Genomic DNA, 18414 nt, shown 5'->3' on the forward strand with positions numbered 1-18414 from the left:
TTTCTCCATACTTCCTCCAAACATTTCTCCAGCAGGTAATTGTATTGCCAGGATCCTGCTGAAAGGCCAGAATGTTCTAACACAAGTTTTCTTTTGCTTCACTGGCTTTTCAAGTGGTTGAGAGCATGGGTGGGGGATACTTGTCAACAAGTGGGACCAGATGGGGAAATGTCAGATTGCCTTATACACCCCATTCCCATTATGGTTCTAAAATACAAGCCACAGCCAAAAGCCTGTAAGTTTCTTTCATTTGATGTTTCTCTCCAAGAGGAACATTTAATAGGGGCAAAAACCTTATATTGTCAAAGGCCTATGCAGTCCAAATGAAAGCCAACCTCTTATGTTGACACAGCCGCCTGTCCACATGCCAGGTGTCCACGGCAGTAGTGATCTCTGTTAGGACAATGACAACATGCCAGACGAGTTGAGAGGCCAAGGCCAGTGCAAGCCTGCAGAGCTGAAAGTCAGACTGAGGAATTACCAGTTGCTTTTCAAAATCTCCAACTTCATCTGCTGTAGGACAGTGAGAAAAACAGAGAGCAGTAGCACTTCTTGGTGACAGTGACTAGGAGTGCAGATTCCAGAGTCTTTCACTGCATTTTATTTCTGTGTTCAGAAGTCTTCTTGTATTCGTCTTTAAAACCTAATGTCTTCTGTTAGGGCATAGGGAAACCTGGGCTTCGTACTCTATGAAGCGCAGTTTGCCAGGTTAAGGGTATGCAGGTGCAAGGAACTAAAGGATGCTTTGGTATCTCAGTCGCTGGGCACGCCCTCCTCCCTCCACAGGCAGGGGTCTCAGCTGCCGCCAGGTCACTGCCGCTACCTGCCTGAGGCTTCTCTCCAGCGAGCAAGGCCTGCAGATGTCCAATTCTATGATTAATGGAGGTCGCACCAGCTGTTGTTACCAAAACCAGGGAAGACCTTTTTCTTGATGTTTTTCTTTTTTTCTTTACTGCTGTGCATTTGCATTGAAGTATCCAGGTGATCCCTGGTGAAGTACGAAGGTTGGCTTCACACATGGGCAGCTCTTCTCCCTGGAGCCCCCTCCGTTGTAGAAAAACAGTCCCTCCACAGTTGCTGTTTGCTTGGAAAACTCAGTCCCTTCAGCCTTTCTGGGCTCTTCCTGCATATTTCAGTATTTCTTGTTGGCTTCCCTGGAAATGACTTCAGTGAGGAAACTTGTGAGCTGGGGAGCTGTGGGTTGCATCACAGGCATTTGGTGGATTACAGTGTCGCTGGCTTCAGTCTTGCATGCATTCTTCAACAGCAGACATCCGCTTTGCTCTTTGCAAAGTGCTGATCGCCAAAGTGCTACATGACTTGTGTCAGAGAAAAGAAACAGGCATTTCAGATGCTTGGTGACCGATCTTGGCGGTTTACTTTAGCCTCTCCCATCATTACCTCCTGGGAATAAGATCTGCACTCAGAGTGCATCTTCTTGGTCTGGAGCATTTCTTAAAGTGCTCTTCTTTTGTCTGTCTTCCATCTCAGTGCTGAAAATAAGTAGCCACCCCAGAAAAGGTAGACAAATTTGAGTGGAGGGAGGGGACTGGAGGCACTGAGAGATGTAAACGGATGTTATGAATTCATTTGTCCATAGCTCCCCAAAAACACTGCTTTCAGCATCTGACCCTTTAATTGTAAAACAGCTACACCTGGTCCCAAAGCCACGTCTGTCCACCTTCCAGCGCCTGGCTCCCCTGTCCTTGTTGTACTTGACGCTAGTAGCATCCCTCCTACTGAGGCAGCTAAGGGAAGACCGTTTCCTTTGGCATTTTTTCCTCCTGGCATATTCCAAAGCTTTCATTTTATGAGAGGAAATCTCTACTCCGAACTTCCCAGTCTCTTACCTCATGGCAAGGAATCCTCATGTCCTCTCACCTTGGCCCTGTTTCAAAGCACATTCCTAGGATTGGGAACTGAAGGCAAGAAGCATCGACAAGGGGGTGGGCAGGCTGTGAAGGGAAGGTCTGCTTTGCTCCTCGTGGCCTTCCTGTTGGCCTGCAGGGCAGTAATACCTTTCCTCAAGGAAAAGGTGATGAGGTCAGGGTTTAGAAGGGATTTGTATGGCAGAGATTTTTTTTTAATTTATTTTTTTATTGAAGTATAGTTGATTCACAACGTTGTGTTAATTTCTGCTGTGCAGCAAAGTGATTCATTTATACATATACATATATTCTTTTCCACTATGTTTTATCACAGGATATTGAATGTAGTTCCCTGTGCTATTACAGTAAGAACTCGTTGTTTATCAGTTCTATGTGTAATAGTTTGCATCTGCTAACCCCAAACTCTCAGTCCTAATCCATCCCTCCCCCACCCCCCTCCCCCCTTGGCAACCACAAGTCTGTTCTCTATGTCTGTGAGTCTGTTTCTGTTTCATAGGTAGGTTCATCTGTGTCATATTTTAGATTCCACATGTAAGTGATATCATATGGTGTTTGTCTTTCTCTTTCTGACTTACTTCACTTAGTATGATACTCTCTAGTTGCATCCATGTTGCTGCAAATGGCACAATTTTGTTCTTTTTTATGGCTGAGTAATATTCCGTTGTATACATGTACCACATCTTCTTGATCCATTCATCTGTGGATGGACATTTAGGTTGTTTCCTTGACTTGGCTATTGTGAATAGTGCTGCTATGAACATAGGGGTGCATGTATCTTTTCGAATTATAGTATTGTCCAGATATATGCCCAGGAGTGTGATTGCTAGATCATATGGTAGCTCTGTTTTTAGTTTTTTGAGGAAGCTCCCTACTGTTTTCCATAGTGGCTGCACCAATTTACATTCCCACCAACAGTGTAGCAGGGTTCCCTTTTCTCCACACCCTCTCCAGCATTTGCTACTTGTAGACTTTTTAATCATCGCTATTCTGAGTGATGTGAGGTGGTACCTCCTTGTAGTTTTGATTTGAATTTCTCTAATAATTTGCTATGTTGAGCATCTTTGCATGTGCCTATTGGCCATCTGTATGTCTTCTTTGGAGAAATGTGTATTTCTCCAAAGGTCTTCTGCCCATTTTTCGATTGGGTTATTTATTATTTGTTGTTGAGTTGTATGAGCTGTTTGTATATTTTGGAAATTAAGCCCTTGTCGGTCACATCATTTGCAAATATTTTCTCCCATTCCATATGTTGTCTTTTCATTTTGTTTATGGTTTCCTTTACTATGCAAAAGCTTGTAAGTTTGATTAGGTCCCGTTTGTGGTTTTTTTGTTTTTATTTCTATTGCCTTGGGAGACTGACCTAAGAAAACACTGGTATTATGATTTATGTTAGAGAATGTTTTGCCTATGAGCTCTTCTAGGAGTTTTATGGTGTCATGTCTTATGTTTAAGTCTTTAAGCCATTTTGAGTTTATTTTTGTGTATGGTGTGAGGGTGTGTTGTAACTTCATTGATTTACGTGCAGCTGTCCGCCTTTCCCAAACCACTTACTGAAGAGATTCTTTTTCCCAGCATATATTCTTGCCTCTTTTGTCGAAGATTAATTGACTGTAGGTGTGTGGGTTTATTTCTGGGCTCTCTGTTCTGTTCCACTGATGTATATGTCTGTTTTTGTGCCTGTACCACACTGTGTTGATTACTGTAGCTTTGTAGTATTGTCTGAAGTCTGGGAGGGTTGTGCCTCCAGCTTTGTTCTTTTTCCTCAGGATTGCTTTGGCAATTCTGGGTCTTTTATGGTTCCATATAAATCTTAGGATTATTCTAGTTCTGTGAAAAATGTCATGGGTAATTTGACACTGTACTAAATCAGTGATGTATTTAATACAGGTGTATTAAATCTGTAGATTGCTTTAGATAGCATGGCGATTTTAACAATATTAATTCTTCCAATCCAAAAGCATGAGGTATCTTTACATTTCTTTGAATCTTTCATTTCCTTTATTAATGTTTTATAGTTCTCAGCATATACATCTTTCACCTCCTTGGTCAACTTTATTCCTAAGTATTTTGTTTGTGTGTCAGAGATTATTAATGAGGGCAATAAATAGTTCCCCTGTTGGACACTTACCTTTCTGTGAAAGAAGTCAAGCTTTCTGAGGAGGACCACATAAAGCAAAGAACACTGTGCAGTTAAAAGATAGGAATTCTGAAAGGTTTAAAACACACAGTTTTCCTAGTGGGGTCATTTGAGGTGAAGAGGTAGAGCTGTGGTGGCAAAGAGTCGTCCCCATTTGATCTCTCCTGTTTCTCCGTGAGGCAGAACTCTTCACAGTGGCCTGTGCACTGGCTGCTGTGAGAAGGAAGGATGCTGAGATTCAGCTCAGACTCAGAATCCGAGGCTTACTTGGCATCATCTCCCCTTAATGATGCAAAAACTAGACATACAGACAAGGAGAATAAACTAGGAAGGAAGCTGAGAGGACAGCAACTCCCCTCCATTATTACCTTCATTTCAGTATTGAGAAAATCTGTGTCTTGGTCTTGGGACCAGAAAATGCTATCCATAACAGTAAATTCCCAAAAGAAAGGGGTCATGGTCAGCTTTCCAGAAGTCCTCATTTTCCTAGACATTTCAGTAAGGAGTGTCTTCAACATTGCTTACGCCCTCACCATGACAATTCCTAGGGAACTGGTTTTCAGCGAGGTCGTTGACGACGTTGTCAGTGTGGGCCGTCTGGAGCCCCTCAGTGCTTCCCTGTCCTGGCTGCCGGGCACTGGCTGGAACTCCTGTGGAGAACAGCTGTTCCAGGAAGCACGGTCTACCCGAGCATCTGCAGGTGCTGAGCCCTGGAAGGCACTCAGCAGCGTTCAGCTAGTTGAGCTCGAGCTGCATGCCCCATTAGCCCAGCAGGCAACCCCCCCACCCCCCCGCCCCCGTGGCAGGCCAGGTTGATGGTTTAGTGGGTGGGAGCCCCGAGTAAACAGAGGCATCCTGGAATGGACAGTTAGTGCCTTCTCTTCCCTTTTTTTTCTCCTGTCTTCCCACCCTTCCGCTCCTCCTTCTGGCCTGTCCACCCTGCCTAACAAAAAACCAAACTGAATAATCGACACAAATGCTTCCTTCTAGGGGGACTGTGGGGATCTGGCATGGGTAGGGGCAATCAGGTAGGCTTGGGTCCCTTTAAAACAGATACAAGAGCAACTCTAGATGTAAGCCTTTATACGACCACATGTTCAAATTCTGCTTGCCTACATATTTTCCAACAAAAAGCTTATCCCATCAGATTCTTCCTTCAACTGCATTTGTTAGAATTATGAAAACCTGGCTTTTTTTGTTCTTCCCCTAAATACACCCCGTTTCCCCAATTCATTGAGTTTTAGATTTAGTTTAGCTGTATTGGCTCTCTGTTCCAAATTTTGGCCTCTGACTGAAAGCTGAAACTTTGCCTCCCTTTCTAAATTTGATTACAGATGAGTATCTCTGCTTCTAATTATGGTCTTAAGTAGAAAGAAGGTACACTTTCTCATCTGCACAACCTATAGGGTTCTATAATTAACTGTGTTTAACTGGTGTTTCTATTTGAATATTTTTGTCCCTGCCCAAATGTTCAATGACAGACTACTGACATTTTGTAAAGTGTCCTGCTGTATAAATGTATGTGTGACTTGCAGAATTACACTTTTGCTGTGGAAGTTTTACATTCCAGTAAGGCCTCACCATAAGAATAACCCTCTTCCTTTATTCAAAAGAAGGTACAGCCTTTGGAGCTTAGAGCTGGGATTGTCTAGATTTCACCTATTTTTACGTTCGACTTTGGAAAAGTGATTCTTTCATCTAGAAAACAGACGTAGTAGTATCTGCCTCACAGGGTTGTTACAAGTAGTGAATAACATAACATACAGCAAGCTCCTAGCATAGTAAGCACTTATAAGCGCTAACCCTTCTTTATGCAGTGCTTTTCAAAGCACCTGGTGAATGACCATCACACACAGCTGGCCAGGTCTCTCCCAGAGAGGCTGATTCTAAAGGTCTGGGTGAGGCCCATGAATCTGCATTTCTAATAAGCTCCCAGGTGATGCTGAAGCTGCCCATCCACAGACCAGACTTTTAAATAGCACCGATTTAAAAGCTCACCCAGCTTTTTCAAACACATTCTTCTTATTTTCATGTCATCAAAAAACTTGTGAGCAGTATGCTGCTGGGTGCTGTGAAAGTCATTTACAAAGGAGTTTATAATGTAAAACAGATATTTAGATAAAAGCCATCTACTATTAAAGAATATATCTTCAAGACGATTAAGCACTTACATCATGTACCCACAAGAAGGAATGCATTTCGGGGCTGGTAAGTTAGTAACAATGTGCACGTTGAAAGTTTTTTTAGAAAACTCACCTTTTTAGGTATTCCAAACCTCTAGAACCAGTACCTTTCTCTCAACCTTTCTTAAAGAAGCAATTTAGATTAGAAGAGGGAGAAAAACTTAATAGTGTGTTTTAAGTACCGTTTCAGAAGCAAATTATTTAAAACTTACAAAAGCCGAACATCTAAAGAAAATCAGAAGCTCAGTTACAACTAAGCCAAATGAGTGCTTTAAGCATTCTATCAGCTTTATGTTAAATTGTGATGAAGCACTAAAAATATTAAAAATCAAAAAAGAGAACCAAAAGAAAAAAGAAAACTTCCAAAATATTGGTTTAAGGTCTAATTCTGTAGTGAACACAAATACTGTCTGGGTAGTCGTGGATGATTCTGAAATTAAGATCCATTTACAATTTGAGAAATAATTACATGATAACACATAGCTGTCAGTACTTACAAAATGTCTTGTTATTTAGTTGCCATAACATCAGAGAAGCATGTTGTAGCCTTGACACATCAGCGAGACTCTTTAAGTGAAAGGGGGAAAGAAAGCTTACAGTAATTATATGAGTTATTTCCTGAGTTAATTGCTCCAAAGGACGTACTACATTTAATGGCAGTCCTTCCTATCAATCTTCATCCAAAGTAATTGATTTGAAAACCGCTCACAGGGGTAGGGCTGTGGGCACCGTTTTGATAACTGGATACACGATTTGTGCCACTGCACGCATATATCATTTCATTGAGCACATGATTATGAAGTCAAGTTGACAGAACAGGGTTTCACTGCAATAGGAGATGTGGACACGGGCATGGAGTTAATGTACTCCAGCTTTCAGCACACTGGCCCTGCTTTATTGACATTTGGTCCACACTAATAATGTTGGCATGTGTCTCTTTTCTTCACTGTTGGCACAGCACAGACGTTCAGACAGGGCACTGGACTTCTTAGTTGATAAACGAAGACCACACAATTCGAATCTCTTTAGCGCTGTCCAGTGATTTGACGCTTGGTTTGAGCAAGTATGTTCTTTGCAACACAAATCTCGTCTACTACCTACATTACCTTTTGTTATATGCAGAGGATGCAGGGTTTTTAAACAGTACAATATGAAAAAGAGCGAATAGTTTTAAGTACTGAATCAGAGTAAAAATAAAAGGGTGGGGATGAGAAAAGTCAATGCCCAGCTAGTTGAAACAACAATAACAATCAGTGTCTATTTCTCTCCCCGTCAACTCTTTTAGCAAAATGCAGTGATCGTGTTTGGCTGCATTTTAATTCCTCTCCTCAACTTTTATGTCCACATGGAACTAATGAGCATTCCAGCTCTGCATAAAGTGAAGAGACCGGGCTGGGAACCACTCAGCCAGATAGACAAAGCCTGTTTACATTCGGGCTTTGAAACACTTATTTGAATGGTGATTATGGATAGTTCTTCTGGGTACCTAGTTTATATTTAATTTTCGTTCCAAATGTGATTTTAAAATGATTGATAGCAATGGAATGATTTTCAAAGGTGGAGAGGAAAGGGTGTAAGGGAAGAAACATAGGGTCTGCTAATCCAGCACTCAAATAAATAACTGACCCATGAGTAATTAAAAGTTGGCTGAGGTGGTGGAAACAAGACTGCCCCTCATGTGATGGCAGCCTCAAGTCTCCTTTGTAGTTTTTGGACATGAGGCCGTGAGCCAAATGTTCTGTCTAAACTGTTTGGGAATCGCTTTTAAGTTCGACGCTCTTGGAAAGGTATTACGTGACAAGCTGTTGCTTCAGTGCCCCCAAATGGTACAATAGCCTCAACGAATGAGAACTGAAATTAGAACTGTTGGGCTAAGAAGTGGTTCTAGACCAATTTTCTGCCTCCATCCATTTCTATGTCACAATATTCGCTTCAGTGACATCTCTCTGGCAGGAAGTGCCATTTGAAAAGGTTCCTCCTTCCCTACCTCTGTGTCTCGTTTTCACCCAACACACACTTTCTGGGTTTTACATGAAGGACCCAGTAGGTAAGTCAATTGTGTTTATAATGACCCAACAATTTCTTCCTGGCCAAGTCCAGTTTCAAGCCACAAACTTGTGAAACAAGCCCTACTGTGGTAGTGCGTGGATTGTAAGATCTCCTGGATGTATGTACCATCCATAATCTATCGAAGATCATTTTCAGTGGGAAGACATTCATGTAAGGAGCCACTGTTTCCATCCCCGTTATCATGAGGGAAAGCTGCCAGATCTAATATGGTCCTCGTCGAAATGCCGCACCCTTTGGTTCAGAAGTAACCTGTTACAGGTAGTATACAGATATTCTAAAAAAAGAAAAAGGGCTTCCTGTCCATATAAGGTTTGAAAATCACTGCCTCCCATTAACCCCATATGGAGATTAACAAAACATATTTGAGTATTCCAAAGATCTGCCGTGTTCTCCAGTAAAGAGATCTGTTCAACTTTGACTCAGCCTTTTCTCAATTTTCTGACCATGGGACACTTTGAGAATGTTGCTAAATACTTTTTATTTTTCTTCTTTCAAGACCTCAGCAGTATGCAACAGGTGATTTTCCTGTTTATTGCTTTTCTCCAGGGAAAGCTGCCGAGTGTCAGCCATTTACCTAACACAGTCCCTAGTTACGCCCCCTAACCCTCCAGCTTTAGAATCCAGCTGGCATTTTAGAGGGAGCCTCAAACACATGGATAGAACACTTTAGAAAATCAGAATTGTAATGTATTAAGTTATAATGAGATTAGACTGGTGATTTTTGTTTTTAGAAGGGTGCATTTTCTCCCAATGGGAAGATCCACATGGAAGTTCAAATGATAACCACCAGTTTCCTTGGTGAACAGGAAAGTAAAGCAAGGAGAGGGCTTCCCTGGTGGCGCAGTGGTTGAGAGTCTGCCTGCCGATGCAGGGGACGCGGGTTCGTGCCCCGGTCCGGGAAAATCCCACATGCCGCGGAGCGGCTGGGCGCGTGAGCCATGGCCGCTGAGCCTGCGCGTCCGGAGCCTGTGCTCCACAACGGGAAAAGCCACAACAGTGAGAGGCCCGCGTACCGCAAAAAAAAAAAAAAAAAACAAGGAGAGGTGACAGTATGTCTTAAATAGCTGTCAACATCCACTTGTCATGACCTTTGTATTTGTCTGCACTGAAGGACAGATATGTCCCAGTAACTGGACACGGTTGCTCCTAAGACAATGCTAGAGATGCTTTTCCCTCTCTGTTTGCCCCAACAAAAATAATAGATGTATATAATTTTTTTAAAGTACTTAAATTTTTTTTTTTCTCTTGCCCCATCTTTCATTTTCTACTTTCTGGGTCCCATCTCTATAGAAATCTTTTGGATACTTCTTCAGATAGTCAAATCTACATCACATGCCTATGTAAATAATATGCCTGTTTCTTCATATGCTAGCCTTATACATATCTATTTTATACATATCTATTATACATATCTATTGACATCTCTTGATTCTTGATGAGGATTCTCTTTATTTTCCTTTATATTTTGTATCCCTCAGGATTAGTTCACAGAAAACAGAAGTAATTCCAGTGATTTCAAGCAGGAAGAGATTTCATATAGGGAATTAGGAACTTAGAAAATTATTAGAAGGGCTGGAAGGGCAGAATTTAGGCTGCAGTTCCAGGCATGACTCCCTGAACTGGATAAGATGAATGGGCATGGTTTTTCATTGAGGAGTAATTTACATACAATTCACTCTTTAATGTGAATAATAAGTTTTGACAAATATATATAGTTGCATAACCATCCATTATTTTCAAGGTATAAAACAGTTCCTTCATTCCCAAAGCTTGCACCATGCCCCTGCCTCCTACCTCCTAGCCCCTGACAGCCACTAATCTGTTTCTGTTTAAGTAGTATTTTCTAGAATGTCATATAAATTGAATCAGATAGTGCATGATCTGTTGTGTCTGACTTTTTCCACTTAGCTTAATGCCTTCAAAATTCATTCATGTTGTTGCAGTTATTAGCAGTTCAACAGTTTTTATTACTAGGTAGTATTTCATTCTGTGAATATACCATAATTTGTTTACCCATTCACCAGTCGATGGACATCTGAATTGCTAACAGTTTTTGATGATTATGAATAAAGCTGCTGTGAGCCTTCATGTGGAGTTCTTTGTGTGGACGTATGTCTTCACTTCTCTGGGGTAAATATCTGGCGGGGCGGGGGGGGTGTTGTTTAGTCATACGCTAAGAATTGTCAAACTGTTGTTCAGAGCAGCTGCACCATTTTGCGTTTCCATCAGCAGTGTAAGAGAGCTTCAGTTGTTCCACATCTTCAACTCTTGGTACTACCAGGCTTGTGAGTAGAGTCTTAGCCTAGGTTCCCTGATACCCACATCATTATCCCTCCCAGATTTGTTACTGTACAGCCAGCCCCATGCCTGTTTCCGTCTGGTAAAACAATGATATGCATGTATTTGGATCTACTAATCGGTGATGCCCAGGATGAAGACAACCTCCAGTGTTGAGCTGATCATGCTGAGAGATACAGAGAGATCACTGATCATGGTCTTGACTTGACACTCACTAGATTTTAAATAACATACAAAAACAATGTTTTATGGTTCTCTCTCAGGCTTTTTGATCATTCCATGGAAGGATTTAAAAATTGGGAGTTCATGACCATTCACTGCTGGGGAGAACGAGCTGCTGGTGACTGGATCCTGGAAGTTTATGACACTCCCTCTCAGCTGAGGAACTTCAAGACTCCAGGTAGGAACTCCCTTTCTATAATTTGATTTATTGTACAGAAAAATGATGGAGTATATTCTGGCCAAGGAATGTGTTTCACATTCATATATCAATTTTATCCTTTATCATATGATCCTGTGCTTTGAGTTGTCTTCCTGTACTCCAATTCTCAAGACCACCGTTAGAAAAGTAGTAATTTAAGGATACGAATTCAAGAATAAGTATTTAGATATAAGTACAAGATGAAACATGACAGCTATTCATTGATATTTCAGAATATGTGGTCCATATCTCTAACCAGCTTCCCTTACTTTCTTTGTCGATAAACAAGCCAGCCTTGTCCACCTACAATGGGTAAATTGCATGGTCATAAGAGGAGACAAGTTCCCTTGACTATCTTTTTTCTGAGTTTACTTTAAATTTAATTTTCAGTGCAGACAAGACATTGAGCCTGGCCTATGCCAGCTAAACTGGTTACCACTAAAGAGAATGCATGATAGGATTCTGCCCTTTGTGAGCCCAGGAGCTAAGTAAAGAGAAAACTTTCCTGATACGTAAAACATGGAAATGAATGATGTTAATAGAGTTCTTTTCAGGTGGTCTGACTCTGTTGCCGCACATGGCCTACTTCCCTCTTCTTGCTAACGTATGAACCTTGTTTGTGACATAAAATAAGGAAAAGTACAAATGAAGCATGAGATGGGAGATTGAACAGTATTTTTGCAGCAGCCTGTGTTGCCTGTGATGGAGCCCTAAGTAGTACTTGGCTCAGTAACAAGTGATCTGTTTGATAACTACCCCAGCCTCCCACCCAGCTGTGGACCCATCTTCCATCGTCTAATAAGTTTATGCTTCTCAATGCTCTGTCCAGTCCATCTGCAGAAGAACCAGGCTTGAGGGCAGTTTTAGAACTGACATCTAATTCTAAGTCCTCTCCTCATCACAGAATAATTTAACCCAACATTCTGTAATTAATTGTAAGGGTAGGGTTCATTCGGATACTGTGGGTTGCATCGGGCAAAAGAAGCAAACAGCAGAACGCGGGCGTGAACCGTACATTTGCCGCTCTTTTGCCCACCAGTCAGGGAAAGTTACTCATTCTGAGAGATCCATTTTCTGCACACAGTTTAGCCATCTCTTTTCCCTTATTCCGTGATGTGGTTCATCTGTGTTGCCACAGTGGTCCCATATTCAGGGAAATCAAAACCAGCATGGTGGCGAGGTCCCAATGAATCAGGATAAAAGTTTTGTGAAAGAGTATCTGGGTCCAGCTCACTTCCAGCATGCACCATGGATGTAATGGTTGCCAAGGTTTTATTCAGAAATCAGATATTTGTCAATAAGGCAGAGTTGATAGAAAACATTCAAATAAACTAGACCCTGGTTTCTAGACAACCTTCACTTGTTCCTAATCTAGTTAGTTCCCAGGACCTTCCTCTCTCCTTCCCTCTTCTTTTCAGGCCAGGCTTCCTGCTCATGCTATGGAGATGTGCTGTGTCATGGCGCTCAGGGGCAATGGCAGGCATGGTGACTGGACTGGGCTGCCCTGACCAAAGGGCAGCTCCCAGGAGATCCATCAGCACGTGTCACTACAGGGCTGTTATATCTCAAGAGATCCCAGAGAAATAAACACCGTCCAAACGTGGCAGTTGTGTACCAACAGGGGTGCAGCCTAGGGTACAGACATAAGGGGTGTATTATCTATTGATAATTTAAGACAGTTATAAAAGTGACTCTTTATTATTACCATTCTAAAGAATGTCAGTGATAAGATGCTCCTCCCCACAAGCATAGACTGCCCCTTGGGGCATACTAATGGTAGACCTGGGGTTGGTGTGCAAGCATGAGAGACTAACATAAATCTCTCTGCCCTCAAGGAGTTCAGAGTCTATCCAGAGTTTACTGTGATTATCTGTGTTAAAAGCTCTCTGCAGTATTCCAGATCATGTAGAGTTGTCCATTTCATATCACTGGCGTCTCCTTATACTGTTTAAATGTTTGCGTTTAACCCCAGTCACCTCCAGTCATCTTAGAGATGTTCTTTTGCGTCAGAAGAGAGATACCCTAATGCTATACAGCCTGGGGTCAGGAGGCTTTAATAGAAACACATGGTCTCCGGGTATCCTTTCTTCAGCCAACCTTTCAGTTCGGAATTAGACACAACTTTGAAAAGGGACTTTTACTTTTCTCTGTGTGTTTGTGTGTTTCTATCATTGTTCCTATGGTGTACAGTCCTCTAATTAAATGAGGGGTTTCTTTAGTAAGCTACTCGAAATTCAGTTGGAGACATAGAATCTTCTAGCCCAATTAAATGGTAGAATCATTCCCAAGTATGGAGGTTCCTGGCTCTAAACTGAGTTTATATTTGTATCTTATTTCTTCCCATTTGCTTATTATTAAAGCACATACTAAGGATTTTTGGAGGCATTTTTGTTGTTGTTTTGGTTTCACTGCATATTAAATCTATCTTGGGTTTTCTGTCTTGGGCAGATTGCATCTAAGTGTTAGCGAGTAGAATGGATTTTTTCTCATGCTGCCTTTACACTGCTATTTTTCACAAGATGTTGCAGTATCTATTGCAAAGGCTGCTATAGAATTTAGCAAATGGAAACGCGATAGGGGAGGGAAAAAGTGACGGCCCAAACATGGCAGCGTTTGATGTGAATTGTGGCAGAGATCCTAAGGAAATAAAATTACATAATAAGTGAAAAATAAAGAGAGAGACCGCCCAGCGGGCTTATGATGTACTTCAGAAACGGCACCAAGGGAAATAATCAGTTATGAGTCAACACCCTTTAAACATTTACAAGGGTAAACTTTTAGATAAAATCATCTTAAGTTAAATGGACCAGGTTTTAGAGTAACTGACATAGTGTCCTTGTATTATGTGTTCCATTTGTGCACTTGAGAGATGCCATATGGAAAATAGGTTCTCTTTTGCATTGCTACCTAACGGCAGTCAGATCGGTCATTAATTTCAGGTAGTCATTCATTTCTTGACACTACTTGAAATTTTGACACTGAACAACACCCTAATTATGAAGAGGATAGCCATTAACAAGTGAGTCCAAAGAAAACCTGGCAGAGGTCAAACCAAATATAAGCCAGTGTGCTGGCCCAGTGCAGATGTCAGGAAACAATGAATGTGGCCCAGAATATGTTCATGTTTAAACTTCAAGTTCCTAAACTCCTAGAAATGGCAAGGAAGGCAGAATTATATAATAGTTTAAGAATGCAAGATTTGGATACATAATTTTTTTAATTGAAGGATAATTGAAATATTAGTTTCAGGTGTACAACTGTATGTTTTGATATTTGTATATATTGTGAAATGATCACCACAGTGAGTCTAGTTAACATCCATCACCTCACATAGTTACAAAATTTTTTTTCTTGTGATGAGGATTTTTAAGATACACTGTTTTAACAACTTTGAAATATACAGTACACTACTGTTAACTATACTCACCATGCTGTACATTACATCCTCAGGACTTATATGTTTTTTAACTGGAACTTTGTATCTTTTGACCCCCTTCACCTATTTCACCCACCCCTACCTACCCCCTGCCTTTGGCAACCACCAGTCTGTTCTGTGTATCTATGATTTCTGTCTTTTACTTTTTGTATTTTATTTTTTTAAGACTTCACATGTAAGTGAGATCATACAGTATTTGTCTTTTTCTGTCTGACTTCAACTTAGGAAGGTCCATCCATGTTTTCACACAAGGCAAGATTCCCTTTTTGTGGCCCAGTAATAGTGTGTGTGTGTGTGTGTGTGTGTGTGTGTGTACACATGTATATACACATATATTTTCTTTACCCATTCATCCGTCAGTCGACATTTGGGTTGCTTCCTTGTTTTGGCTATTGTAAATAATGCTGCAGTGAACATGTGGGTACATGTAACTTTAAGAGTTAGTGTTTTTCTTTTGTTTTTCAGATAGATACCCAGAAGTGGAATTGCTGGATCATATGGTAGTTCTATTTTTAATTTTTTGAGGAACCTCCGTACTGTTTTCCATAGTGGCTGCACCAATTTACATTCCCACCAACAGTGCACAAGGGTTCCCTTTTCTCCACATCCTCACCAATATTTGTTTTTTTGATAACAGTCATTCTAACAGGTGTAAGGTAATAGCTCATTGTGGTTTTGATTTGCATTTCCCTGATGATTAGTGATGCTGAGTGCCTTTTCATGTTGGCCATCTGTATGTATTCATTTGAAAAATGTTTATTTAGATCCTCTGCCCATGTTTTAATCAGATTATTTTTCTGCTATTGAGTTGTATGAGATCTTTACATATTTTGGATATTAACCCCTTACCAGATATATGATTTGCAAATAGTTTCCATAGGTTACCTTTTCATTTAGTTGATGGTTTCCTTTGCTGTGCAGAAGCTCTATAGTTTGATGTAGTCCCACTTATTTATTTTTGCATTTGTTCCCTTTGCTTTTGTTGTCAAATACAAAAAATCATTCCCAAGATCAGTGTCAAGGAGTTTACCACCTGGGTTTTCTTCTAGAGGTTTTATGGTTTCGGGTCTTACATTCAAATCTTTAAGCCATTATGAGTTAGTTTTTTGTGTATGGTGGATAGTGGTCCAGTTTTTCTAACACCATTTATTGAAGACTGCCTTTTCCCCATTGTATATTCTTGGCTCCTTTGTCATAAATCAATTGACCCTATATGTGTGGGTTTATTTCTGGGTTTGCCATTCTGTTTCATTCAATTTATGTGTCTGTTTTTATGTCAATACCATACTGTTTCGATTATTATAGCTTTGTAGTATAGTTTGAAATCATAGCACGTGATACCTCCAGATTTGTTCTTCTTCCTCAAGATTGCTTTGGCTATTTGGGGTGTTTTGTGGGTCCATAAAAATTTTAGGTTTGTTTGTTCTATTTCTGTGAAAAATGCCTTTGGAATTTTCCTAGGGATTACATTGAATCTGTAGATTGCTTTGGGTAGTATGGACATCTTTACAATAGTCTTCTAATTTATAAGCATGGAATATCTTTCCATTTATTTGTGTCTTCAATTTATTTCATCAATTTCTTATAGTTTTCAGTGTACAGATCTCTCACTTTCTTGGTTAAATTTATTCCTAGGTATTTTATTCTTTTGATGCAGTTGTAAATAGGATTGCTTTCTTAATTTCTCTGATAGTTCATCATTAGTGTAAGGAAATGCAACAGATTTTTGTATACTGATTTTGTATCTTGAAACTTTTCTGAATTTGTTGCTTAGTTCTAAGTGTTTTGGTGGAGTCTATATATAATAGTAACAGTTTTACCTCTTCCTTTCCAACTTGGTTGCCTTTTCTTTTTCCTGCCTACATCCTTGTTCCTGATTTATTATGTTGATATATGTTCCCTCTATAACCACTTTGTTGAGAGTCTTTATCATAAATGGACGTTGGATTTTGTCAATGCTTTTTTGCATCTATTGAGATAATTATATGAGTTTTATCCTTCATTTTGTTACTGTGTCAAATAATATTGATTTACGTATGTTGAAACATCCTTTCATCCCTGGAATAAATCCCATTTGATCATGATGTATGATCCTTTTAATGTACTGTTGTATTCAGTTTGTTAACATTTTGTCGAGGATTTTTGCATCTGTGTTTATCAGGGATTTCCTTTTCTTGTGGAAACCTTGTCTGGTTTTGATATCAGGGTAATACTGGCCTCATAAAATGAGTTTGGAAGTATTCCTTCCTATTCTAATTTTTGGAAGAGCTTGAGAAGTACTGGTATTAATTCTTCTTTAACTGTTTGGTAGAATTCACCAGTGAAGGTGTCTAATCCTGGACATTCCTTTGTTGGGAAGTTTTTGATTATTGATCCTTACAGTAATTGGTCTGTTCAGATCTTCAATTTCTTCATGATTCAGTCTTGGTAGAGTGTATGCTTCCAGGAATTTATCCATTTCTTATAGGTCCTCCAATTTGTTGGGTATAATTGCTGATAGTAGCCTTTTATGATCCTTTGTAATTCTATGGTATCAGTTAAAATGTCTCCTCTTTCATTTCTGATTTTGAGTCTTCTCTCTCTTCTTCTTGGTGAGGCTACCTAAAGGTTTGTCAATTTTGTTCAGAGTCCTAGGGGACCCATGAGCCTAAGCCACACTGGCCACCAGAGCCAGCAACCTAGAGGTGTCCCCTAGGTGCCAGCTGAGAGTACAAGCTCCTTTCTTGTTCGTACCAGCAAGCTGGAGCAGGCCAAGGGAGAACCAGATGGCTCCAGTGAGCCTCCATGTTTGGACAGTATTCAGTAGGCCCTTTTCTATATGTTAAATTAGATGCCTGACCCTCGGCCAGTGCTTTAAGATAAGCAGATAAGCCTTTTTCATGGAAAGTCTGGGTGCTTTTCAGTCCACTGCCTCTGCACAGCACCCTGGAGTGAGAGTCCACGCAGGTGAGCTCTTTAAGAACTGCTCGGTTCACTACGGTCTTATGGGTCTTGTGGACCCAAGGCCCTTTGGGTTTCAAAGCTACATGGTTTGGGGGCTCATCTCTCAGGTGCAGGTCTTAAAAGTTTTGGTACCCAATGTGGTGCTCAAACCTTTCACTCCTCGGGGAGAAGCTGGGGGTTTTTGAGTCCCCTCTCGATTGTGGGTTGTAGCACTGGGGGGTGGGGTTTACGGTAAGATGCATCTAAGCCTCTCCTACCCATTTTGATCTGGGGTTTTCTTGTTTGCCTGATGCATAGGAGCCACTCAGTTAGTTTGGGGGTTTTTTTCCGGAGGAAATTGTTCCATATGTGGCTACAGATTCAGCAAGTTTATGGAAAGCAGTGAATTCAGGATCTTCCTATATTACCATCTTAAATCAGAACCCCCAAATAGATTTTGATACCAGTCTGTCCTCTTACTGCCCTTGGGAAAGTTACCAACCTCTGTGCCTCAGTTTCCTCATCTATATATTGGGAATACAAGTACCTATTTCCCAGTTGTTGAGACCACTGAATGGAATAAAACTTACTTAGCGTATAGTAAGCACTTATAGACAATAAGCATCAATTTGATGGTGATTATAGTTGCTGATAGATGAATTAGCAGACACCTGAAATTTATCCCTCTCTGGGCTGTGACAGAGCCCAACCCTAACCTTGCCTGGATTCTGTATTAGGCCAAGGTGAGGAGGAGATCTAAGGTGGGGGGAGGGGTATCCTACCTTCCTGCCAGCATATTTCCACGTTTTTAATGGTTTTGTCTTAATAACTTTTATTTAAGATTCATATAAAAAAAGAACCAAATTAAGCTTAATGGCCAGCAGACAGTTGTTTTCTGTTTGTTTACTTTTTGCATTAAAGACTTTAGTTTTATAAAGCTAAGAAATAAATTTATAAATAAGGACTAAACTAAAGCAAATGTTCCTTGAAAGCCTACATCCAAAGGAGGTAAAACACTTCCCTCACATCTCCAAGCACCCTTGACCAGAAAATGCTCT

The 18414-nt window shown here is 40.6% G+C and overlaps 1 protein-coding gene across 8 annotated transcripts in view; it reads left to right on the forward strand.

The window, feature by feature from the left end:
• The window catches only part of PCSK5 (proprotein convertase subtilisin/kexin type 5), a 449309-nt gene that overhangs the window by 270051 nt on the left and 160844 nt on the right, over positions 1-18414 (forward strand). For 7 of the 8 annotated variants that reach the window (XM_029202704.1, XM_029202698.1, XM_029202699.1 and 4 more), the window contains one exon: positions 10841-10977. In XM_029202704.1, coding sequence (XP_029058537.1) covers positions 10841-10977 — 137 coding nt within the window. Of the gene's footprint in view, positions 1-10840; positions 10978-18414 lie in introns of those variants that run through there. The other variant, XR_003790774.1, reaches the window with a different exon arrangement.

This window comes from Monodon monoceros, unplaced genomic scaffold, assembly GCF_005190385.1.
Source record: "Monodon monoceros isolate NGI ecotype Baffin Bay Population unplaced genomic scaffold, NGI_Narwhal_1 Super_Scaffold_5, whole genome shotgun sequence".
Classification (NCBI taxonomy): Eukaryota; Metazoa; Chordata; class Mammalia; order Artiodactyla; family Monodontidae; genus Monodon; species Monodon monoceros.